The sequence below is a fragment of the Myripristis murdjan genome, chromosome 22 (genome assembly GCF_902150065.1).
Source record: "Myripristis murdjan chromosome 22, fMyrMur1.1, whole genome shotgun sequence".
Lineage (NCBI taxonomy): Eukaryota > Metazoa > Chordata > Actinopteri > Holocentriformes > Holocentridae > Myripristis > Myripristis murdjan.
The window spans coordinates 27,093,566-27,121,105 of NC_044001.1; the positions used below are offsets into that span (position 1 = coordinate 27,093,566).

The window sequence follows — 27,540 nt, forward strand, 5'->3', positions numbered from 1 at the left end:
TTGGTGGGCAGTTTTGTCAACCGGCAGCAGGAAAAGAATATGAAAATGAAAATGTGTGAAATTCTCAGACTTTTCCGTACAGCATAACCCAGGTCTGGACTCCTTATTACATTTTTAAAAGGTTAACTCATAAATGTAATGGATTACACTTCAAAAGTATCCTTCCAACACTGAACTTGTATAGCACAAACTATTCCTCAGCAGATTTTGATGGAAATGGTGGATGTAAGGTGGATATTTCAACCAAAAATTCAAAGCTGCAACTGGAGAGATTTGATTGCATGTTGTAAAATCTTTAGTATGATAGTACAATGATTTGCAAATGTGTTTGTTGACATGTAAAATGTGGTGAAATTGTAGTAAATGGGCCAAACAGTCAAAATCACTGGTATGGTCCTTTAAGACTGCTCAGGTTGTGAGAAAGCATGGACAAAAATAGTTTTTTGGGTGAAATATTCCTTTAAACGTATACTCCAATAATGAGAAGCCAGGTTCAGATGCTTGGCTTACTCCCATATTAAACAGGTTACTGTGGCATGGAAACATCTTTCTCGCTTTTGATTTTTACCATCTGCACAAAGTCTTTGATGTCAACAAAGTGGCAGCTAGCAGTGCTCTCTATTACTATTGGGATCATCATTTCATCATTTCTTCCCTCTGTATTCAGTGTAAGATACTGTTGCTCAATCAAAGAGAGAGGGAGAGAATTCTGCTACAACAGCAAGACTCATTCACAGGAAATCATGTAAACAGCTAAACCCGACTAAGACCTTAACCAGAGTACGGCCACAAGCCGGGTTACTCTACATGTAAACACAACCGCTGAAAGCTGATGTACCTCTGCATGACAAGGCTGTCTGAAATTCTTTGCCAAAAGAGAAGCTGAAAGCCGAGTTGTTGCCGTTGTGCAGCCGATCGATAGAACAGCTGTGTGTGGGAGGCGGAGGGATGCTCTGTCCATGCTCTTTCACTCCCCTCCGGCTCACCACACACCATCCTCGTCAAAAATAACACTTTCTTACATGTGCTCTTGGGAAAGGTGCACACTGTTTACTGCTCGGCTCCTTCGCTGCATGTAAAAACTGCAATTTCTCTCTAATCTTTCCAACTGTTCTCCATAGGAAATGGGACATTTGCCATAAAAGGTGCGCAAAAATTCTGTGAACCAGAAATGTCCAAAAATCACATTTGATGCTTTATACACTGCTGTGTCAGTGTCTCAGACTTACATGTTGGCTCCAGGTACACTTGTGTGTGATTTTGCAGGAGGAACAACATATTCAGTGGAATGTTTTCTTTCATTTGCAAGAGAAATAAAGGAAGCATCTAAGAAGTACAATATCCCATCATAATCACAATGATATATTAAACATAATACATTAATGAGGGTAATAATTAATACCTTGATTAGCAAATACTCCACACCACATGTAAGAGATATGCATACAGCCTACACATACAGCCTACAGACCACATGCATAACTAGAAGAGTGCACTCAGTAGAGTACAGATCTCTGCCAGGCATATCTCCCCTTCGCTGGTTCTTACACTTAGTAGGTGTTGGCACCCAAATGTGGTATAGAACAAGTTTTTCAAAATCTACCTAATAAAAAGTTTTGCCTGTCAGTCTGTGGATATGCAGTGTCCTGGGTGCACTGTCTTACAAATGAGACCAAATCAAATACGGACTTGCATTTTCCCAAAAGTTTGCTATGTACCAATTTTGGTCACAGTCTAGTAGCTCTGTCTTTGCTAATGTTCTGGAAAACCACAGTCAGGTCGGCTCTGGCTTCAGACAAGGATGAAATTTCTGTTGTGACAAACTCATGCAAACATATACAGTAAGTTCTCCGGAACTACATTTCTACTTGTCCTTATCCTCACTGTTCACTTTTTTCTACTTTAACAAGAAAAAAAAAAAAATTCAAATATGTGATAGCACATGGGGAGAACTGTTTCTGAAGTGCTGAATACTGGTTTCTAAGACTTTACACATGGAGAATAGGGGTTTCTAACCAGGGCATCTTGAGTGCACTCTGGTGGTCTGCTGACCCATAATCGTGAAAAATTCATTTTCATAAATACGTAACTAAGCCGATATAAGTGCAATAATAATGTTTTAGTCATCTTGTCATGTCAATCAAATGTCATGACATGCCTTATGGCTATGCAAAGCAAGTTTCAGATTCAGTCAGATGTGAGGCGAGTTCAACAGAGTAAACTAGAACATATTCTCACAACAAATGATGATTGGACTAGTATCCTACAGAAAACTTCCTCATAAAACTATTCACAGATATAATCCAGATTTTATCAAGTGTATTTTCACCAAGAGAGGTGATGATGTTCATTAACATAGACTTAGAATATATCCTAATTTACGAAGATGTCCTGGCATTTGTTGTCACTCACTTTTTCATTAAAGACAAAATATTTAAGGGAAAATTCATTGTGTGGGCCTTGACAAATTTAGTGTTAGCGTTAGTGAAGAAAAGAGGAAAAGTGGGCCTCGCCGTGGCAAAGGTTGACTCCCATTACCTCCTGGCACTTCCTCCAGCCTGACAGGAATCAGTCTGCACCTCCAGTTGTGATCAATATGTGCAGCTTGTCAGGGCTTGTTTCTCAGCCTCAGCCTCGTCTGGACAGCAAGAGGTCTTGTTTTTGCAAAGTTAACTAAGTCAAGGTGAAGTGTGTGGCATCCCATGCGATACACAACGTTCCTTCCTGCAGACGTCTGGGGCCGGGCAGCAATTTTAGGGTTCGTCCTAGTTTCCGTAAGGAATCTCCTCTACCTGCCCCCTGGAATCGGGGCCGCCGACAGGCCGAGCTGTCTGGCTTCAGGAGAGAGGGATGTACTGAGGCCTGGAGCCAGCCGTGACACAGAAAGTTAGCCCGAGGAAATGAAGGTGACCTGACAGACTTATTCTGTTGTTAGATGCCCTGTGACAGAGAGGGACTCAGGGAAACAAACTCAGAGCCTTGTAGATTTTTCTGGCTCACACTGAGAGACAAGATCGTTAAAAATTAAAACTGAAGCCATGTCTTCCAGCATTCTTTTCTAAACAAATGAATCTCAAAGCAGTAATCAACGTATTCCACTGTTGTTGATTTGGTGACATCTCTTTCTTTCTCTGTTTGGGTTTGCTTTCCGTTAATTCCAAAAATTTGGAAGTGTAACATAAATCACTTTTTCCCAGGAAGCAGCTACCAGACACCAGGGGTTCATAACAGCAAATGTAAAAGCTGTCATGAACTGAGCTAATGTTGAATCACCATTATGTTATATCAGTCAGTGATAGAAAGCAGCAAAACAGATATTCATCAATATGAAAATGTGGATTATTACGAGTGTTAATTTCCAGGACGTCATAAAACTGCGGTCCCCACATTTTTTGTCGGGAAGGAGAACAGACAGGGCAACAGTTTCGGGCAACATCACATCCTCTCAACAATGACAATAATTGGTTTGTGATATTGATCCCTGGTCTGAGTCCATTTACATCAAAATCACTCGATAACTTATATGGGAAGTGGCTGAGGAAATGTTTGTGCTCCAGCAAGTTCAGTGTGAGAAGGTTACTGTTGACATATAATCTATTCTAATTATGAGTTACCCTTTTAAAAATGCAATAAGTAACTATTTTAATTACTCAAAGGACCATACCAGTGGTGTTGAATGTTTGGCCCATTTCATGTATCCTCATTTTACATTGGAGCAAACCCTTTCATTCAAATTAGAATTTTCTAGTTGAAACAGCCACCGTATACTGTTCTGCCTCTGCAGCTGACAAAGTCCTCAACATTCATAAACCACAGAACTGATCACTGTCCATGCAAAGTAAATAATTCCCAGGGACTATTTTCCCTTGCAAATGGACCACTTCACTCCACCCAAATTTCAAGTCAAAACACAACAGTGCTGCTGCTTTTAGGAAAACTAATGTGAACAACTTTATTATGGTGATGGGATACTGGAGTGAAGACAGTCCGAAGTCTCTGAAAGTTCATTTTCATATCGTGGTAAATGAATGGCTTTTAAGTACGATAGTTTGCTTTGGAAAAAGATTAGCAGAAATGTGACATTTATACATTTTGCAGATGACATTAGACTAAATATGCATAATCACTGGTATGGTCCTTCCAGCCAGGAAAAGCCTAAGAATCCTAAACATTTAAACCTTGTGACAGTACTCAACACTGATCACTATTAATCTTTTTGTTCAACTTTTTGTTAAAGCTGCTGTATAAAACCTAAGGGATTGTTTTTAGCCGGAGGTCAGTCTCACTGAAGAATGTGAAAAGTTCCATTATTTGCTAACAGGGCTTCTGAAAATACCTAGTAACTAGCTTGAAGTGTTGGAAAGGTTATTTAAAACCCACACTCACAGTTTGAGAGAAAACTGTCAAATGAACAGTTTTAACTCCAGTCCGTTGTTAGCCAGGCTAGTCGTGATGGTGGTGTGCTGAAATTTGTTCCCCCAGCACAAATCTGCAAAAACAAGGCCTGTCTGCAAAGCAATCATGAATAGTGTGTTCTACATATTTGCTTTCTACTGCAAAAAGATTAGTTGTAATATAAGCCCTTTGTGTTCACCAACATTTTGATTAGTAACTGTAATTGAGTTGCATCATTTTGCTCCCCAGGCCTGAGCGAGCTGTGTAGAGCCCAGCTGTCATGCTACCAGGCACGAGGGAGATTCTTGAGAATGAGCCGAGTAAAGCCAATTAGCTTGTGGAGGATACAGTGCAGCAAAGATTAGACAGCTTATCAGACCGCTCACATACACTGTCGGCTCCTGAAGACACACGCAGCAACAGTTTCCCCACACTGACTCCAAACATTTGTACAATATTTCACAGGGGTGTTCTCGGGACAAGAGAGAGAACTGTGCTAAGTCACATCTAACCAACGCGCTTTATTCCCAGACCGATCCGTAGCCCCGGGCAATGGAAACACACTTTAAAAGTAGTGCATTTGATACCTTATTTTTAGACCTGACAAAGCCGTGTATGTCCAATTTAGAGCCCAAACCTTCACAAACACCGGCGAGCCCAGAATAGCAGCCTGAACCTGTAAACAAGGTAGCAGCTGTGGATGTGAGAGGAAATCATTCCACAAGAAATGTTGCTTTCCCTTTGCAGCCATTTTGTTCACATCTTAGTGAGAAGTGTGGAAAAAACACCCTTTCCATGTCCACCATCTTAGCTCGTTAATCACACACAGTGTAATTAATTCTGTAATGCACAATTTAAGATAAGAAATGTTTCAGTTCTTCAGTCTTCATCAATCACTGATCAATGTCAACGTCAGTTTATTTATACAGTATTCTGACAGCAGAACAAGTTGGAGCAAAGTGATGGACAAGGTGGGAAGAAAAACAAAATGAAGTCAGTGTGAATGAAAAGAGAGCAAATAAGGTGAACACTGACTATAAGAAAGCTAAAAAAATATGTACACAAAGTTAGAAAACTAGATTATCTGCTTGTAAAGACATTGTGCACGGTTTCCACTCTGTATGTATGACTGTGTTGCACACAGAACACAGTTATTTAGTGTAATTACATTATGATGGGGCACCGCAATGACATGTAATGGAAGTAAAAGCACCCGAAGCGCAAAAGTGTTTCATTTGAAATGCAAATTTTGATTACTTTACATCCAAATCTACTCAGTATGAAGTTAAAACAGAGTGATTAAAAGAAATATTCAATCATATACAATCAGCAGTATTGCCTTTTGGAATATTGCCTTTTTGAGAGTCAATTTTTAAGAAAAGTATTGTATTCTGTTTTTTATTGACTGTAAAAGTTCTTGGCAAGTTTTGTATTGTTATTTTAATCATGCTGCATGCAACTCCCTAATATGTATCAAACCCAAACACAGTAATATGCGATTAATATCTATCTTTCTGCTTGGACAAAGAGTCATCAGTGTCACAACAAGACTGCAGTAACACTCTAGCATGATCTGAGATGGACAAAATGCTCTAATGCAGGGATACTGAAGTCGCTCAGGCCACATAAAACAAGCCATGATTGACTTCTTTCCTCTGAAAATGTAAATGTCCCAGTAATTTGTCCTGCTGCAACCAACATGCTCAACATAGCATGTTGTAAGACCACAATAACAGTACCGTCTTTCCATTTTAATGATATATTTATAATGTACGATGAATGATATATTTGAAATTAAATCATAAAAAAAGACTAGAAATTTGTCACAACAAACCAACAAAAAATGAAAAAAGAAACTCATAAAAAACAATAAAATTCACCAAAAAAATACACAAAATGACCAGAAATGTTATAATAAATAAATAAATAAATAAAATGTATTTTAAAAAAATGGCCAGTAGAAAAATCAGATTTGAAATGATTATGACTGTATGTTTAAAATGAAATCACAAGAAAATTACCATGAAAATACAAGAAAATTACAAAATAATTCCACCCAAAAATTAAAAATAAAAAGGACTGAGGGGGGCTTTTGGGGGGCCACCATCAATGTCCTGGAGGGTCACATGTGGCCCGCAGGCCGGACTTTGACCATCCATTCTGGATTAGAGTGGTACACAGCTTCTAAGAAATCCACTCCCAGCCTCCCTCAGCATGAGTCAACCTGAGCTGGGTGCAATAAATCAACAGCACAGAAATCCTGCAATTAACAAATCGCTGGCCTCGCCTCAGTGGCACAAGCAGTGATAAAGTGCTGGGGGAAATGCCTGTTTTTAGAGAGGGACTGTATGCAGAGGTGTCACTGCATCACATGATGGTCACATGACCACACATTAACCCCTCAGGACCTGGGTGAAGGTCACATTTCAAACATGGGAGGAAAAAAGGCAATGAGCAACTTTGAAAGAAATGATCAAAACATGACCTGGAAATTAGCTAAAAAAAATAAAGAAAGATGGAGGGGAGAGAGAGAGAGAGAGAGAGAGAGAGAGAGAGAGAGAGAGAGAGAGAGAGAGAGAAGAAGAACTTTTAGAAAATTATAAAAAAAAAAAAAAAGGGGGGGATTTGTATAATTGTATTTTCAAAATTATGTTAGAGGAAATATTTCTTTTTTCTTTTTTCACTTTTCACTTTTTAAAACTAACTTTTCACTAATTTCCTGGCTAATTTGGCTGTCACTGTCTTTTTTCCCTTTTTTTGAAAGAAATCAGATGATGCTGCTCAGGTTTCGAAGGGTTAGGTAAAAGACTTTTATTGTCCCACCAAACGCTCCACAGACCAAAGCCCTGTGCAGGAAAATGAATACCTCCCTGGAGTAATCCATGAAGCAGCACGGCCAACCAAACCCTGTGAGCCAGACGCTGGGTCTGGGATGAAACCATCAAGTCAGATCTCTATCCTCTTAACTACATGGGATCACAAATGCAGTGTTCACATCCTCCTGTACATTAGATTTACTTTAAAGACTGGCAGCCTCTATCAGTCTGCATTACATTACATTTTTACATTTTGTAAATTTGTAATGCACATACTTCTTATTTTCCCTTTCTATTTCTTAGAATTTCACTTAAACAACTGACCCATTTTCTCCTCAGGGATCAATTAAGTAGTTCTGATCCTGATTCTGATATTGATTATGCGTTAACGTGGCTGTAGCATCAGAATCGGCTGAACTGAATGACGTGGGAGGTATTTCAGGAAGATTTACTGTCAAAAATGACACCACAATCTAGCTTTGAGATATCAAAAGAGCCCCTCTGTTGTTGCTGTGTTCATATGGAATATTTCCGCGGTCAAAGCCTGTTCTAGTCTTGGCTCGAGCTCAGGATGTGACAGCTCCTGGCTTCATACAAACTACTCATCTGGAATGCCAAGCATGTGAGCCGTGCTGCATTGGAGCCGCTGGCTGGAAAACCAGGCTTGACCAAGATATGTGAAATCCATTCAGGCCGGCGGCCCATGTGTCTGCAGCTTGTCACGCGAGCTGATGCGTGTACAGCGGCTCGCTCCCAGGCCTGAGTCAAGGAGCTTCGCACTACACAGCGGTCCTGTCCACATGATATCTCCTGATGGAATATCCCTACTTTTGGATGTCAAACAAAAACCTGGTGTACTTTGACTTTGATCGTTCCTATGAGCGATCAGTGTATCGGTAAACTGTCAGATGCATTTTCCCCTGTGTTAATATTTATTCCATTCGTTTCATTAAGCCTTTTCGCACACAAGCCTGGGAGAGTCACTCAATGTTCTTTGCAGAGACAGCCTGCAGGGCATATCCAATTAACAAGCTTAAGGAGCTGTGATATATTTGGTATTTAGAAGCAGCAAGCTACAATACCCGCTCCTTTGGAGTGACATATGCCTCCTCAAAGGTAGCGTAACTTTAACTGAGGATGTCGAAGTGAAGCAGAACCTGAGTTAGCAGACTTGGGAGCACCATGAAAGGTGTTCGAAGCCACAAACAGAATCTCATACAGGACTTGAATTATCTGAAGAAGAGGATTTCAATTCCACTTATGTTTGCTTGTTCAATTTGAGGCATCAGACCAGAGAAAACAGAGTGAGGACTTACATTTATGGACTATTAATGCCTCGGAGACTAAGAAAAACTGAAACCAGTGACTCTGAATATCAGGCAGTGAAAACGCTGTCAAATTAATCAAGACAGTTATTTTTTAATCCTATCTGTGAATGCCATTCTTACGTTTTAATCTTGATTTGTGTGATCATCGTCATTTGTCCATCAGCAGAATAACTCAAAAAGCACAAGCGGGATTTGCATGAAACTTGGTGGGAACACTGGTCACGGGAGAGCAAAACGTGATTAAGCTTGTGGGTCAATCTGCCTGAGGGGGGGGGGGCAATGGGCGGGGCTTAGAATGAAGCGATTCAAACAGATCATTTAAACATCACAATGAACGAGGTTGGTCATGAAATCAAGGTGAAACTGAGCAACCTTTCATGCTGATTGGCCGAAAGTTGTGTGTCCTATGACAGCAACACTGCTGGAAAAGCTGAGCACAAAGAGGGGCATGACTTTCTTTTTTTTTGCAATTCTTTTATGGTCCTTTTAACCAGCCTTCTCTTGATTGTTTTCTACTTTTGTTTGTTTATTATTATTTTATTATTTTAATTTTCAATTATTTTATGATTATTATTATCATTGTTACTGTTGTTATAGTTACTATTTAACTAGTTTTGCAATGTCAACATGTGCTAACTAGTAGAGGTGTGATTGTTGTGATGCTGGTTTTGAACTTTAGGCATGACATAAGATGAGAGGTTTGACTCTCCATTTAGCACCTTTGAAATGACAGCAGTCCTTGCAAATCCTCATTCCTCCAGACAAACAACAAAGTGATAATTTCCTTACTCTGAGACAGAATAAGGAAATTCTAAATACAACAGAGACAACCTGTTGCATTTTACCACAAAACTCTCCATAATGCCCACAGTGTGTATAGGCAGGAACACACCCTGCCTGCAGCCCAGCCCCTGGACACTGTAAGTGCACGACTGTATAAATCTTACAGCAGTCAACCAGCATCCAAGCAGTCAGTGGTGAAATATCGCTGACAGGGGCTGCCATCATCCTGGCCTTTCAGAAACTGGCACTTTGCTGACTAATGTGGTGGGAAGAGGAGGGAGGAGGAGGTAACAGGAGTTTCTCTCTTAGGCAAGGTGTGGCTTTGAGTTGCACTGCGTATGAAGGAGGGAGGAACAAGACCTGGAGCTGGATTTAGTTTTGACTCTCTAAGAGGTTGGGAGGCTATCAAGCTACACTTGTAATTAAACCTAGAGGAACCAAATACAAAAATGCAACAAAATCACACTTTCACAGTATGTTTTGGATCAAAGAAAACAATGTGCAGGGGCGAATGCACCCCTACAAACCTGGAAAACCATTTCCCACATTTTTCAAACTCCTTTTCCCTGCAGTGCTTGAGACTCACCATGAACAATGTGTTTCTCAGTTTCATTTTGATAAGTGTGATTAACAAAGCCCCAGGCAAGCGGATGGTCTATTTGCCTAGTTTGCATTGGGAGAGTTCACATCATTGTGCTGGTTTCTAGAGGTGAACCCTGCTGTCCTCTATTCCTCCTGTCCTCTTATTTCACCTCATTCTCCTAAACCCACAAATTCAAGCTGGAGGGGGCTATGAAGACGCTTTCCCTGAAAAAAAAAAAAAAAAAATTGCATGAAAGAATACTGAATATTTAGTGTAGTGGTATCCTTTGTGCAACAGGTAACAAGGAATTAGTGAGGAAAGAAACAGCAGGAATTCATCATAAAGCCTAAATTAAGTCTGCCTCCTACTGAGCAACTCTCACTCAAATGAAGCAAAATGTTATTTTCATCTCTTGGGTGATTTTCCCCTTGCACCTTAAAACATAACCTTAATTCTCTATATAAAAACTAAAAAAAAAAAAAAAAAAAAAAAAAAAAGAGAGAGAAAAAAACTTAAAAAAAGAAAGAAAATGCAATGCTAGAGGAATATTTCATCACTGTCATTTCCCTAACATGAGAGGCGATGAGTGGTGATGGTGTGCGTGCATGCGTGTGTGTATGTGTGTGTGTGTGGGCGGTGGTTGCTGATCATGAGCCTCTCAACAACTGAATCCTGCACATTTAAAGCAACATACTAAAACCAACACCTCATATGATGCAGAGTTGGGCAGACTAATTGAAGCACAACATCACCAGAAATTGGGATTTTTTCATTAGATTAGATTTCATTAGAATCTTCATTAGAATTCGTCTAGGACAGCAAGCAGTGATGCTGCATAAACACTTGGTGATATTTCACTTTGATATCACATTTTCACACATACTTGGTGTGACTTTGCATCAACACCACCGACATATTCATGCCTTTTCCCTTCTCTTTTTTTCCACAATCAATCTTCATGTTGGCAAAAACTAGGAAAACAAAACCCTGGTTAAAAATGACTCAATCCTTTAATCTTTTATCTTAAATCTATTGTTAAAGTTATTCTCAGCCCAATAAGATGCCAGAGATTTGTCTCACAGCCATAAGAAAAAAATCTTCACATTTTCCTCACACACTTTACCACTTTGTTGCCCATTAACAAAAATGACTTCAGCCCCCACAGCCCTGCTTTGCTCAGCGCTATCTAATGTCCCAGTGTTATTTCATGCATCATTTACTTCAACCATGCATGCAACATTCCCTGGGAATGACAGAGCATTGCACAATACAGATTTTCACCAGAGTGATCTACGTGACAGCTGTTGCCTACCAGTGATGTGATGCCACGGAGTTCATTAGAGAAAATCAGCTCTTGAAAATAAATGTCAAAACGTAAATAAAAGTTTTCCAAGTAATATTTACACTCCCAGATGAACAGACTACAAATTGAAACTATTTTAATAACTGTATGCCAGTGGCTTCTGCTGGTGCCATTTATAAGGGTAGCTCCCAACACAGCCAATACATTGTCACAGCAAGGAGCATCAGAATACATGATGCATACAACCTACACAGTCACATAGGAGAAAGGTGAATGTTGCACGTATGGAGTGCACACTGCGGCCCGTGGCAATGTATAGGAAGCAGATGGCCAGAGCAATAAATAAATAATAAATTAAAAATCCCAAACACAAGCCTGCATAGCACTGCACGGCATAACCCCGGCAAAACTTGGACGCTGACATCAGCAGCACTACCACTGGCTTGATTTGAATTTGTTCTGACACAGCCGATCAATAGTGACAGATAACCCGAGCTGAACCGGTCCCGAGCTCATCACGCTGCCGTGATGAGCAACTTGGCACCATCTCACCGCCTTCCTTCAAATGAGCCCGGGCTTCTTAGCTAATACGGGGCATTCGAGCCACTGATTACAGGGCTTCTCAGTCTCAGTGAGGTTCTCCGTCCCTGAAGCAAGTTGTAAAGTGCGAGCAGCGCGCCGCGAGGCTGCATGACGGCCGCACGGTGCACCGCAGACCCCGCGCCGCTCACGGTCTGCCGGAGTGAGCGGTGCCGAGCCGCGACGCTGTGGGCATGCCATGCTGTCTGAGCCGCGGAGCTGTCATTTCAGCACCACGGAAACACACACACACACACACACACACACACACACACACACACACATACACACACACCGCTGGCACATTCCTCTGGATTTTACGTCTACTCTACAGCAAGAGGCAATTCACCGCTTCAAAATAAAATAAAACAGAAAGAAAGAAAACTTTTGCAGCCAAAGCATGCGCTGTGTGTGTCGAATCGCTTGCACTTGTTTCAAATGAAAAAGCTGACACGGTGTGCATGTGCCGTTTCCAGCTCAAGTTAATTACAAGGAAAGGAGAAGCGTTATTGGCCTACTTACCATCAATCGCCATGATGTTCTGTTTTGGATTCAACCAAAGCGGGCGGTGAAGAAGGGGAGCGGCGCACTGCGAGGCTCAGGGAGAGGGGTGTACGAGAGAGTGTGTGTGTATGTGTGTGTGTGCGTGTGTGTGTATGCATGTGTGTGTGCGAAATGGTATAGTCCACAAGACACCGGGAAGGAAGCCTGGGCTGCTACAATATACATTTTTACAGCACGATTTCTCTCCGCCAAGATGTTACATTTGGAACATTTTATTGATTATAAGAGCAAGGCACTATTCTGTTATAAATGGTTTGACAACAGCATTATATCAGTGAGTCAGCGGTTAAATAGTGAAGAGCTACTATACAACAAACAGGATTTCTTGCGAGGTACATTGTAACAATAACCCAAAATAATTTTCTATAATTTTTGATGCGATCCCATCTGGCGTACACGGGTTATTTAACAATGTTGGCCCAGCGCTGTCTCCATTAACTAAAGTTTGTTTTGCTTTCAAAAAGCGGTATGAACTCCAAAATAAGAGCTCTGTTTCAGGTCAACATAGTTTCTTCTACTACAGCTACATTATCCTGGAGTAATCTTGTTGGTAATATTGACTTATATTGGAAAAAGTTTGGTCTTTACCACAAAAATGTGTTATCTTATTGTTATCTTTGGGTATGTCTTGAAATAAAGGTTTACAAAAAAAAAAAAAAAAAACATGCTTTTGCTTTGTTTAACAGTACTAAACCATAAAAAACCACAAATACACAACATAGGACTGCTGAATAAAGCCATAAAGCCATATACCATATGATTGCTAATGGTATATGAATTAAATATATGTTAGTAGTTTAACTAATGAATGAATCATGATGAGTTAAGATATACATTAATGATTAAATGATCAAGAATTAGTGACATTCCTACCTGAGCTCATTATTAATAACCTTTATTATCATATATTAATTCCTTATATCTAATATTAATTAAACTAATTTATACTAAATTAATACTAAATCTAATATTAAATAAACTAAATTATGGCTCAGTAAGGAAAACCTTTGTGAAGTTTTGAGAAATTCTGCACTACAGAAGGCATCTCCCTTTGCTAGACTTTATCTGAGTATGAATGCATGACATCTGAAGAAAAGAAACACCTTAAAATGTTTCAAAACTGGTATTTTTCCTTTCACAGATTAGTGTTTGTAGCACAGAATTTTGAGCAAAGTGCCTCTCAGTCCTGGCCCCACAGACTCAGAGTCCTGCTGGTTTTCTCTCCTCCCAGCTGCTTAATCACAGCCACCTGCTGTTCCGGGTGGGACTCGCCCCCTGATTCCACGGTGGGAATGAAAACCAGCAGGACTCTGAGGCCTGAGGACCAGGACTGGAAAACACTCCTCAAAACCCTCAGTGGTCGACAGGAAAAGGTTTTGGTTTTGTCCCTCAGAATCAAAGAAACAAGGTCTCCTTACCACAGCCCACATTGTGCCCTGATGCTCAGTGATCAGCCAGGGACAGACTTGGCTTAGAACAGACACAGATACCAAGTTCTGTCACAACAGTGGCACAAAAAATCTTATGCACACCTACAAAAAAAAAAAAAAAAAAAAAAAAAAAAAAGACCCCCACTGTCAGCTCACTTTTTTTTAAAAAATGTTTTTAGTCCACAGTAAAGTATTAAAAATAAAGTTTTTTTTTTGGCTAACAGTGTGTGGGAGCCTCCTGTCTCTCCCGCCTCAAAAGACCAGAATGCAATGCAGCACAAGACATGATACACGCTCATGATGCATGGCAAACTCTTCAGGTGAAATTTAAGTCAGTGTTTTCCCAGCAGTTTTTAATGCAAAAGGTTTTTCACTGAAATCAGTTTGTTGGCTGGAAATTCAGCCACCAAGCTTGATTAGAGCAGGCCAGTGTTTCAAAATCAACCAATCACAGGCAACAACATGGGTCAGGTGCGCTGTCTTCCTTGTCTTCATATAAAACAAACATATAAATTAACTTGTGTGAATATGCCTGTTTTTCATCACCTGTTGATATTCTCAGTACAAATTCTGTATTGACTAATCCAATATGAACTACAGCAGTCATTCTTAAACAGTTTTTATACATTGTATCCATCCAGCTGTTCGCTGCTGGTAGAATACATTATGCTTCATTCACTATGTTAACTACATTATGTGATGAAAACGCACAACCTTAACCTTGATAAAGTGATTAAATAACTACTGCCCTTCAGTAGAGGGCATGGCTAAGACGGCAGTGGAGGCAGCTGTTATTTCATCATTTCTGACTGTTAAATTTGTCAGTCAGCAGGAGTGGAGCAGACGTGTCCCCCTCCCGTCTCTGTCCCCTCTGTCCCCTCACCTTTATTCCACATACAAACTGTTAACAGTCCACTTGCTGACTAGTTCATCCACATCAGGAATCAGCCCATCCCCGATGCATCTCTCATTTTGCTTTCTTTTTTCTTTTTTGACACCTTTCACAAACATTTAACGCTTCTGAAACCTGTGCAAATTCTCCTCATTTCTTTCAAAAACATGGAGAAAAAAGGTAGCAATCAAAATAGCAAAAAAACTGACCTAAAATTTACAAGAAACTAGTAAATTTGATAAGAAAATTATCAGAAAATTAGCTGGGAAATTTACAAAAATATCAGAAAATTAGTAAAAAAAAAAAAAAAAAAAAAGGAAAATTTGTTTTAAAAAGAATAAAACAATTAAAAGAAAATTACAACTATTCTAAATATACACAAAATTAAATTACAAGGAGTACCCATTCACTTTCCACATGTACTGGCTAAAGACACGTAGTAGTGGGCGTGGCTTCACACAACAACACATGTGACCTTCCAACAGATTCACACAACACCATAAACTAACTGATTAACTTTAGGTGAATATCCAACATGTGGGACTAGCATAACTTGACAACATAGTGTAAAATGCTGTAGCCCTTGTGTAAAATCTGACTACCTTTAATTCATCATATACCATGTGAATAGATGAATACATTCATTCATTCAAATACAAAACATGAACATGAATCTTTCTGTAACCATTTTAGAAGCCGGTTTCTAAAGACGACTCCTGCCTTCCACACTGAGCCATGATGTGTTCCTTTTCCTTTTCCTTTTCCTTTTTTTTTTTTTTTTTTTTTTTTGAAATAATGGTCATCTCATCTTGGAGTGAAACCAACTGTTATGGTCTTGAATTTGAAAGCAGCAACAAGTTCACTCCCCAGCCCCGGAGGCTGCCGAGAGGCCTCCAGGAAACACAGAAAATCACTAACTACAGTAAAGCCAGGTTTGGGGCTAAATGGGTAAAGGTGCATTGCAACATTTCATCATGAAACAATTCCTGGAACTGAACATCCCAAATAGATGATATGCATCAAAGGTTGTGCTTTTTGCTTGTTTTCTTTTGAATTTTACAAGGCATGAACAATCAGCTGTACCGGCAGCATGGCAATGAAATATTCATACCACAGATCCCAGGCATCGTTGCTAATGAGAACAATTGTTATGAGCTTGGCGAGAAGTCTTTCCTGCTATATCAGCCCTGCCTGCTGCTCGGAGCAGTGCTGCACATAAAGTTACACACAAATCAGACATGAGGGACAAACAAAAATGTCTTGTTTTAGAAATGTCATCTGCTTTCTACTTCCTACACTGCACCCAATGCACCCAATACAGGGAGAGACATTTCTTCATATAGTATGGGATGTTTAGTGCTCAAAATCTGGAATCCACACCTAAGAATGAGCTTCAACAGTACAAACTGTGATTACTTTCAGCATTTGAAAACACAAAATATATGTAATTAATTGTTTGCATGTCTTCCCTCCAGAACTGCACTGTTTAATTTCAATGGTTGACAGGGAGAATGTACTGTAGTAGAGGACCAAAAATTTATTTTAAAAACTCTTATATGCCAAAATATTGTTATACACCAACACTCTTCTGTTACATGCTCACTGCAATATAGCTCAGAATCAGAATCAGAAATACTTTATTGATCCCAAACACGGAATTGAATCAGTTGCAGTTGCTCAGATTCTCAAGAGAAGAATTAAATTATAAAATAAGAAATTAAGAAATAAGAAATAATTAATATAAAAAATGCAACTTAGAAATTTATTTTTTTTAAAAGTATGTCCATTATGTCTAAATATGTACACTATATTGCCAAAAGTATTCGCTCATCTATCCAAATCATTGAATTCAGGTGTTCCAATCACTTCCATGACCACAGGTGTATAAAATCAAGCACCTAGGCATGCAGACTACTTCTACAAACATTTGTGAAAGAATGGGTCGCTCTCAGGAGCTCAGTGAATTCCAGCGTGGTGCTGTAATAGTAATGTAATAGGATGCCACCTGTGCAGTAAGTCCGGTTGTGAAACTTCCTCGCTACTAAATATTCCACAATCAACTGTTAGTGGTACTATAACAAAGTAGAAGCGATTGGGAATGACAGCAACTCAGCCACGGAGTGGTAGGCCACATAAAATCACAGAGTGGGGTCAGCGGATGCTGAGACGCATAGTGCGCAGAGGACGCCAACTTTCTGCAGAGTCAATAGCTACAGACCTCCAAACTTCATGTGATCTTCAGATTAGCTCAAGAGCAGTGCGTAGAGAGCTTCATGGAATGGGTTTCCATGGCTGAGCAGCTGCAGCCAAGCCTTACATCACCAAGCACAATGCAAAGCATCGGATGCAGTGGTGTAAAGCACGCCACCACTGGACTCTAGAGCAGTGGACACGTGTTCTCTGCAGTGACGAGTCACGCTTCTCCGTCTGGCAATCTGATGGACGAGTCTGGGTTTGGTGGTTGCCAAGAGAACGGTACTTGTCTGACTGCATTGTGCCAAGTGTAAAGTTTGGTGGAGGGGGGATTATGGTGTGGGGTTGTTTTTCGGACGTTGGGCTCGGCCCCTTAGTTCCAGTGAAAGGAACTCTTAATGCTTCAGCATACAAAGACATTTTGGACAATTTCATGCTCCCAACTTTGTGGGAACAGTTTGGAGATGGCCCTTCCTCTTCCAACACGACTGCGCACCAGTGCACAAAGCAAGGTCCATAAAGACATGGATGAGCGAGTTTGGTGTGGAAGAACTTGACTGGCCTGCACAGAGTCCTGACCTCAACCCGAGAGAACACCTTTGGGATGAATTAGAGCGGAGACTGCGAGCCAGGCCTTCTTGTCCAACATCAGTGTTTGACCTCACAAATGCACTTCTGGAAGAATGGTCAAAAATTCCCATAAACACACTCCTAAACCTTGTGGAAAGCCTTCCTAGAAGAGTTGAAGCTGTTATAGCTGCAAAGGATGGGCCCACATCATATTAAATCCTATGGTTTAAGAATGGGATGTCACTCATGTTCATATGTGTGTGAAGGCAGCCGAGCGAATACTTTTGGCAATATAGTGTACATTAATCCTACAAAATATCACAATAAAGCCTGAAATAAGAAATTGAGCATATGTAAAAAAGTATATGTATATACACCACATGAGCTGTGGTGCAGCCCTGACCCTTTTACTTCTCACACCCACTGCTTTGTAAATTTGGTCCATTAGGAATTTTCTGCAGCTCTGACTTCACGCAGTCTGTATGATGCTGCTTCCCTGTGCACATGTTCTGACATGTGTTTACCTGAATATGAACAGCTCATGCTGCATATTAATTTGTCTGCTGTGGTATCCTCAGCATGTTCTCATAACTGTTTGCTTTATTATCTTCAGTACTATAGTAGCATTATATACTACAGTATATTAACCTATTCCTGTATGTGTGCTGTTCTGATCTATAACTCATGCTGTGTATTCTCTGCTGCTGCAATGACCCAATATCCCCACAGGGGTCATTAAACTTTCATTTATTTTAATCTAATCAAACTCTAATTAAGATTATCTGACTGTTGCACACATTGCAAGTCACTCTGAAGCCACTATTGTCTATTTGCATACAGCCCTCAGCTTGTATAAGATGGAAATGCACAGAACGTTGCATAAAATATATGTGCATCTTTAACCATCTCCAAACATGCAGCTGTTATGCTGTAAAGAAGGTGTTGCTACAGTAGAATTATAAGATCCATTAAGTTTCATTTTTAGATTCAATTTCCCTCCACTGTCGTCATCAAGTTGCCATGGATACACGGAGCAGCTGCTGTGCTCTACCCTGCAATTCCCTGTCAAAAACACAGGCACATGTCAACCAATCATGGCATTTGTGATGCACTATCTCTGGATCCTCCTGGCCTGTTTTTCTTTTCTTTTTTTTTTTTCTTTTTTGTCCCTCTAATTTTAGAAAGCCAAATTTTCTGTCAAACAGAGCTGCGCCTGGATTGGCACGCATTCCAATTGGGTTTATCCACAGCAGACGGTATACTTTGTAAGACGCCGCAACACATCAGGTAGATTTCTGAGACAGTGCTCTGGCAGCGTAATCCTCCCCACCTCACAAATATAACTTGGCAACACAGAAACTGTGACGAAAAAGGGAGGTGGTGGGTGATCTTCGCTTTAAAAGGCTGGGGGAGTGCAACGAAAAACATGCCAAGGCAGAATCTTCCTCAATTTCTTCACCTTATAAATCACAACACCATGTGATACTCTTACAGCAAACCAGACTATGGCTGAATAGAAAAAGGGATGACTGATGGCACTAGTCAGACCAGCCATATTGCAGAAATCAATGTTTTCTCAAGCTAAAAAAAAAAATCGCTCTGTTGGTGATGAAGTATTACCAGTCCCCAGATTTTGTCCTGAAATGAGTCTTGGTGGCACTTTGCTGCTAATTGCCTTGTGCCGTCAGCAGGCTTTGCTCTAACAGGAGTGACTCATTGTATTTTCTCATATGCTCACCTAAGCAGCCACATTAATAACCCCAGCCTGCTGAGGAGAGGCAGTTTACCAGCCATCACTAAAACCATTAGAACCAGGCTGCAAAAGGACAGATGAAACTCCAGGCAGTAGACCCACACATTATGGCCAAAACTGAGGGATTACAGTGGAAAATTACTTTATTCAAGTAAGTACTCATGATAATGTAACCACATGATGTATACATTTTATATACATTATGTTTTTTAGTAGGGGCGCAAATCCAAGACACAATTATATCGTACAAATGTTAATTCAAGGTAGCTGAAAAATAAAAATTGGCAGGGATCTTGAACCAAGCTCTGAAATAGGAGGATATATAAAAGCAAGCAGGTGTAATAGAGATTTGAAGCAGCTTGGACCAGCTGGGTTTGCTTTACTCTGACTGAGTTATGCTACATGGTTACTGAAGACATAAAAGTGTGGAAGAGGACCATGACTCATCTGGCCTAAATAGAGGCTTTTCAACCACGTAACCTCCAAATGTGACTGTGATCCATTCTTACCTCTGGTCTCTCCTCCAAAACACTCTCAGTACCTCACCAGGTACCACGGAACAGGTGGAAGAAGCAAAGGACATGATGTCACTGCACTGAGTGAGGTGTTGGAGTGGCTGGTAATTTATAGATTTTATATACTTTATATTTGGTTTATGTAGGTTTATGTTTGGAGGTGCTGGTAGCATTAGCTTGGATTCGGCTTTATGCTAGGTTATATGCAGCTTCTACACACCTGATGTTTTGAGACCCCAAACAAGAACAGCTAACACACCTAACACACACACAGGATAAAAACATCACTGTGTGCTATGTAAAGTATGTTGTCTTAAAGGGATCGTTTGCATTTTTTGACATGACATTGTATGAAACGCTCAATGGCAGTGTGGTGCATGAAAAAGGATTTTTTTTTTTTGGCCAAAGTTCTGGCCCCCATTGAAATAGATACTTCCGACTAGTTTGCCAGGGCCACAAACATACAAAGTTTTGCCTCTCAAAACAACGTGCATTCAAAATAGTAATACATTTCTGTCACAAAACCACTGTCGGCACCATTTTGGCTCCATCAGTATCAGTGCATGCTCCCGCCAGGTGATGGCTGCACCCATTCTATCAGCTGCTGCAAAGCAAATGTGCTTGGATGGCGACCGTCCATGACCTGAGAGAGCTACACATACAGAGAGAAGTTTATTGTTATGGAAGAAAAACAAAAATGGTGCGAACTTAGTTAAACACTTAGTTAGGGATGAGGAAAGGTTAAGTTTAGGCATAAAAACCATTAGGCAATGGTAACGTAACATGAAGTAACATTTGCAAAAAATGAACCCCACTGACGCTTCGTGCTGAACTCGATGTCCAGTCCAAAGCTGCTTGTTTGACCCATATGCCACCCCACAATGCACCCTCCTAGCACGGCCTTGAAACTAATCTTACAAATGTTCGTGTGATATGCTACAAATGTATTCCACGACAAAAATACGATCCCCTCGAAACGCAATCAAGAATACAGTTTTTTTTATTTTTATTTTTAGGAGACAGGGCCTGTGGGTCAGGAGCATAGAACATAGAAGACATAGAAGTGACTTCATCTTTTCCAGCTGTGGTGAGCCCACGGAAGAGTAGCCATCAACACCATGATGATAGAAGTGTCTTCATTAGGATAAACCCCTTGAGACGAACCATCTCATTTCTGAGGGGTTCCTGACACACAGTACAAGCATCTGTCTGGAACCTGGTCACCGACGCCTGAAGCCTTGAGGACTCATTGGGCTCAAACCAAAAAGTAAGCAAGAACTGTTTAAGGATGACCTGATACCAAGCAATAGTCAGAATAGCATTTTTGAAGACGACTATGTATGGTGTGAAGGGCATGAGCAGGATCCTCCATCTGCTTACATGATGCTGGTGTGTTTTACTTTATTGAAATTGTTTTATTCCACTGCCTTGCAATTAATTATAAATTTGTTTGTGTTGTAAAAAAAAAAAAATTACCAGGGGGCATTTGTGTTCTCTGTGTGGACCTTGACACTGACTCAAACTTTTGACTGGCTGAAACCTGGTCAAACTGCTACAACACACACACACACACACATACACACACACGTACACAGACAAACACTGTCTCTTCCCCTTCCGTTGTTGTTTACTTTGTTTGGTCCTATTTTTAGCTGCAGCGCTCGGCTCAGATGCCCTCTGCTGGGCTCATCAAAGCCATTCCTTCCTGTTGTCATAGAAATGGGCTGCTGTGTCCATTAGCCTCTCCGTCTGCAGCCGGCTCCAATCAAACTCACCAGAGGTGGGAGCGCAGCGCCGTGTCACTCTGACCACCGCAGACATACAAGTAGATGACCAGAGAGACGTGAAGACAGAGACGACCAGAGAGAAGGGGCCGGAGAAAAGCCACACAAGTGCTATTCTTACCCGATCACATACACACTAATGCTGTCAGCTCAGCCCACAGATCCACATCCCTCGCTCAGGTGGCACTGCACCCACACCAAGCCCCTTCTGTTGTTTGCAGCTTCCCTCCTTTTCCAGCAAAACTTGCATGTGAATGGAGCAGCATGATGTCGTGTCCCAGAATAGCTTTCAAGGTCACAGTCTAGTCGAGATAACATTTGACCTTGTTGGAATGAACAATGCTTTTGTCCTCTTCACCTGGCTCAGGGGAAGCCAGTTTATACAGCGCTTGTTTCCGACCGCCCATTGTAATTGGAAAAGGTGTTTCATCACAACTCAATATGCTCATTATAATCTCACCAATGCGATCACTCCGCCCTGTATAGATTTGATTTAGTCGCTCCATACTGAGCAGGCAGGGATGCTGATTGCTTAGCAACAAGGAACTTATTTGATTTCAATGTGGTGAATGTATAAAAGCAATACCACACTCAAGGTTCGGCCTCATTGTGGTTATTGGTAAGTGTGAGTTGTGCTTTATTGGCTAAGCGTACATGTACAGTATCTTTAAGACAGAAGAGAATGAAGGCCTCAGACTGAACACCAGGAGGTGCATTTCAGTGTAAAATGACTGATGGAGGCTTAGTTCAAACGTCCACATCAGCAGACACATTGAGGTCACAGAGGTGAGCTGGTGAACCGGGTGTGTATGGTTGGGGTTTGTGACCTGGAGACTTCTGTAACCTCACTTCGCTCCGAAAATAATAAGACCTCCTTCTTGTGAAGAACTTAAAGCATTCAAACAGTCTTTAGATCCACTAGGGCTGTTATTCCCAGCTGTTAGCACACCAAGGCTGTCAAGTCTGAGCACCAGTGGCTGTGAAAAACACTTTATACATACAGTGCTATGAATTTTAGAAATTAAAAATTAGGGCAGTCCTACTTATGATTTGATACGATGATATGGTGTAAAAAGGATGCAAAAGATGAAAAACTGTCCATCACCAATTTATCTGACAAAACCTCATCCAAGGTCCCATATTATTCAGTTTTTATGATTTTTTTTTCTAATATATTATGGTTCAGGTTTGATCCCAATATTCTTTACATTGTACAAATAAATGCTGAGAAGTTATTTATATTAAGTGTGAAGACTGAGTCATAATATGCGGCCATGACTGGCCCACAATACCGGCTCCTCTAGTTAACATGAGGTACACCTGCAGAGTGGAGCCTCTCCAGGTCACATGCTGCAGCCTGGCCGGACACAGGAAGGACTTGACTGGCTGTTTAGTCCAAGTCCAGCTGTGATGCGCTCACTGGAGTCTGAAACTGCCTCCCAGAAAATTGCAGAATTTACATACAGTGGCGTATTAGGGCCATTATAGGGAGAAAACTTACAGAGCTGGGGAAAAAAAATTCTGAGATTAAATTCATAAATTTGTGAGAAAAAAACTTGGTCATTCTCTGAGATTAAAGTGGTAAATTTATTGAAAAAAAAATCACACATTTATGAGGGAAAAAACCTGAAAAATCTTAGAATATATAGTCACAAATTTGTGAGAAAAAAAACTCACAAATTCTCAATGTTGTAAATTTATGAGAAAAATTTATGAGAAAAAAAAAACACAATTTCTACTATGGGATATAGTATGAAGGAAATCGTGGTGATTTTAGTGCGAAACAGAATATTATCATCAGCATTGGGATTGTGAAGAGACATTGCAGGCAACTGCAGGCTTGATACATGGCAAGCAGCAGCGTCTGCAGTGTGTGTCTGAGCCAGCCTCGCAAAGTCAACACATGTGCCTCCTTAGCCAAAAAAATGAAATGAAATTAAAAATAAATAAATAAATAAATAAATAAATAAGACAAACTGTTTTTCCAAGTTTTATTCTCATAAATGTGTGACGTTATAATCTCAGAATTTTCTAGTTTTTTCCTGGAACTTATTTTTTCCCCTACACTGGCCCTATAACAACACTGTTGTATTTGTTTGTCATTACTCAACCCAAATCAAATTTGAATCACGTCTACACTAGTAATCTTTAGTCATCTACAATATGTATATAAATGCAGGAAAATCTTAAATGTAGTGCTAGGGCACCTTTAAAGCTGGAAACGTCCTCCAGCCTGGCCTGCAGCATCAGCCTTTCAGCTGAGCAACAGCACTCCTCCAAACTTCACCTCCACAGTCACATGGAGCTGCTCTCTCCTCTCCTCTCCACCTTAAGAATAATGAGTTTTGTTTTGATGAGTGAACCTACATTTTAGGTCATTTTCGAGCACATGGGAGATGTATGATGTGATTGTCACCAAATGGCCAGGATGGTCAGATGGAGAACCTCTATGTGCTTACATGAGCACCATTTTCTATCTGCAGTGGGCGTGCACAATGTAATATCTAATGACATCATTTTCTGTGGGTTAGAGAGGAAAAGCATATCAACAGGTTGATAAATCCAACTCTCTCCTGCCCTGAATTTTTATAGCTCAGTGGAAACAGTCAGGAGCTGTTTCCATAGTAATAGGCTCCTACACATGACAAACATAGACTGTGTCGACAGACAGACATAGAGTATATACCGTACTGAATATATATACTATATATATGACCTGCAACATGCCTGAAACATGATCATATTACATAACATGACATTTAACTACAGGCATCAGCCAGACATCTTACTGCAGCTGTTGTGCTGATGTCCTTGGAACTGAGTGGATTGTTCTGAATTCTTAGTTTGAATTTCAAGAGTGTGTAGGAATTTATATACCAAGTATAAATCCTGAGACATTAAAAAAACGTAGTACTGCAAAAAGGCATACCTACAAATCAGAAAATACCAAGAATAGACTCAACTAATAAACACACAAAACCATCTTCACAAAACCTTAGTTTCAACAAATGTTCTGTTATTCCACAGACAAGCTGGCTGAAGAAATAAAAAATACACCAATAAATCCTACCAATATGAAAGTAGATGCATGTGATCACATCAGTCAGTTTCAAAAAAGGTTTGTCAGAAGCAGGAAAGGCTGTTCCCATCAAACGTTTGGGATGTGGCCCAGCCTCAGTGAATGAACAGTCTATTAGGAGCCATAGAGCGTGACACCACCATGTGGGGAAAAGCAGCAAGTGAAGTGCGCTTCATAGTGTGTGAGGTGGAGAGCAGTTCTGTGTCAGTGAACTGACCTGAGAGCAGCTCTCACAACTGTGCTTTAATAATTAGCCTTATTTAGTACAATAAATAGTCTGACACTCTCACTCATGTCTACCCATTAATGGGCCGCTGTATATGCATGCTTTTTCATTGACTCTACTTATACATATTCACATCTAATGACTTGCACAGCAGTTTGTAACTGCAGGGTTCTTTAACAGTCTTCTCAGAAATTTTATTGCATTTTCACATTTTCATTTATACATTGTCTGCAGCAACTTAAAATTCACAGGGCAGATGCCAGAGAGAAAAGTGACTGTGATTCACTGGGGACAGAGGGATCAGAGGTAGCTCTTGAAAAGCTGTTTTCAGCCAGCAAATCCACATTACACAGTTAGAAGGAATGTAAGATGGTTACTAAGTGGCTAAGCAAAGGAAATATAGCATATAGACAGAGAAGTAGTTGTATAAATCAGTAAAGAGAGAGATTTGTGTACATGGGAAAAAGTAGTTTGGGGCAGGTATTGAAGTGACAAATCAAATTTAGGCAAGGAAATAAGCTTATACTAATGTATACTAATATATATATATATATATATATATATATATACTGTAATGAATGGTAAGTAAAGTTGTCTGTACGTATATAAATAAGAGGTATGCTGCTACCCTACTAAGCAGGTAAGTTATTAATCATTTTTTTGATATTCATGCAGTGTAAATTATGCATCAGGCTCCTCCCAGATGCAATTTGACTGCCAACTACTTATCAAAAGTCAGTGGAAAATGTACTAATTTTTTCTCGCAGATTGTAGCAAAGAAGACCTTAGCCTTAAAAAGACAGACAGAATGTGTAAAGCAGAAAGAGACAGTAAGGTGGCCAAAATTTTACGTATTAAGCACACACTGAAAATTATATAAGTATAGCAGCTGAGCAGGCGAGTAAGTACTGGAGTTGGGCAGTAATAGTAAGTAATCAGTAAGAGACAGAATAACACTTAAATAAAATGTATTATAGAATATTACTGAATTAATCAGCCATAAGGCCATTGCTTATAAAATAGAATATAGAATTTACACGTGTGTGCACTTGTTTAAGTGTACAGTTTGTGTCTAAGGTTGGTGAGCTGTTCCATGTTGATGCTGCTGCCACCACACACGATCACCAGCAGGGGGCCCAAGGGAGCTGGCAGACGACCTAGAAGGCAGAGAGGAGGATGAGGCTGATCATCTGCTGTCACTGCCTCTTCTTACCACATTAAATACATGATGCTGTGTCCAGGTATGAGGCAAAGCTGCGTCTTGTTGGCATCACCTGAGTATTCATAAGTTGCAGATGCGATGTGTATCACTTCATCATCAGTCATTACCACATAACTTCTGAGACACACAAAAAATTATAGCCCGATGATGTAGTTCTGAAAGTTTTGATGTAGTTTTAAAAAATTGCTAGCAGCTCAGTGGTTACGCTGCCATAATGACCTGTCACACACGAGTTGTACGAATGTAATGTGCACCACAGTTTTAGCTTTTTGTTGACAAAACAATGACTTGGGTTGGAAAACAGCAGCACAATTCCTGTGGATCCAGTCTAATTTAAAAGAGAAACATGCAGATAAAAACATCCAGGTTTTAAAACACCAGCTGAAATCACAGACTGTGGCTGGTTTGATTCTGTGATTTTCTCCAGAGAGAAAATGTGTTCAATCCAGAGCTGGATATTTGTGCAAACATTTGTAGACGATGCTGCAGCTTTTGAGATCAATGAGAGTAAGAAACATAAAAAAGAACACCAGGTTGAGGTCGAGTTACTTTAAGAGTTGACCTAGCAGCAGATAAAGCGTGGCAAGCCACATGGACTTAGCAGCACAGTCGTGATATTTGACCAATCAGACTGCTTGGCTGGAGCACTATGACAGGAAATTAAACCGCTCTGCTCTTGTTATTTTTTTATTTGAAGTGTAAAGTAGATCCGGCATGTAGCGTGTGCAGGAAGCTTCCACTTATGTAACGTGGTGCCAGGAAGAAACGACCTGATAGGACTTTCACAAATAAATGTAACTTCACGAGGAACAAATGGATAGAGGACATATTGTTTTTTATACTTGCATAATCTGTTTGTTCACCTTTGTTTATGTGCCACAAGAGTTATTTTGGGAGCTTTGCTACACTGATGAAGTAAAAGACACAAATACAGCATTGTGGATTAGCAGTCCAGCAGAGCATGAAGCAACTAATGAGGATATTTTCCCACCATGTGGACTCAGAAGGTCCAGGTAAGTGTGTAACCTGACACACCACCAAAGTTCAGGTTTGCTTTAAGGGGGGATGACAAGAATTTGAATGAGCCCTGGGTCACTGCAACAGAAAACAGTGACACGATAAAGCAAAGGGCAAATGAGAGGACATTAAACATAACACCATCAACCACAAGATTCCGATGTGTTAAGTGAGAGTCGAGGGATGAATGTGCACACAGCACTCACCTTCGTCCTGCAGTCTGCGTATCACTCCACTGTAGATGGCTGCTAGTGCTGCTCCACACGCCATCTCCACCAGCACACGCTCCTCATCTGGGAGAGCGCACACACACACGCACACGCACACGCACGCACACACACACACACACACACACATACACACACACACACACACACACATACACACACACACAGGCAGAAGCTGTCTCTATTATAAAGTTCTGACATATAGTTAAAAAAACAGTGGATATTCATTATTTCTAGTAAGCAAAGTAAGTAAAATGTTGCCTTGGTTTACTTGGATGCAT

At 40.4% G+C, this 27,540-nt stretch overlaps 2 protein-coding genes across 4 annotated transcripts in view; both read right to left on the reverse strand.

The window, feature by feature from the left end:
- Nucleotides 1-12,315, reverse strand: part of syt14a (synaptotagmin XIVa) — a 64,442-nt gene extending 52,127 nt beyond the window's left edge. For both annotated transcript variants that reach the window (XM_030044803.1, XM_030044802.1), the window contains exon 1: nt 12,310-12,315. The gene's annotated coding sequence lies outside the window, so the exon portion shown is untranslated. The remainder of the gene's footprint in view (nt 1-12,309) is intronic.
- A 12,655-nt stretch (nt 12,316-24,970) lies between these two features.
- The window catches only part of sdsl (serine dehydratase-like), an 8,121-nt gene continuing 5,551 nt past the window's right edge, over nt 24,971-27,540 (reverse strand). For both annotated transcript variants that reach the window (XM_030044804.1, XM_030044805.1), the window contains exons 8-9: nt 27,239-27,325; nt 24,971-25,950 (exon numbers count right to left, since the gene is read on the reverse strand). In XM_030044804.1, coding sequence (XP_029900664.1) covers nt 25,847-25,950; nt 27,239-27,325 — 191 coding nt within the window. In that variant the 3' untranslated portion in view covers nt 24,971-25,846. The remainder of the gene's footprint in view (nt 25,951-27,238; nt 27,326-27,540) is intronic.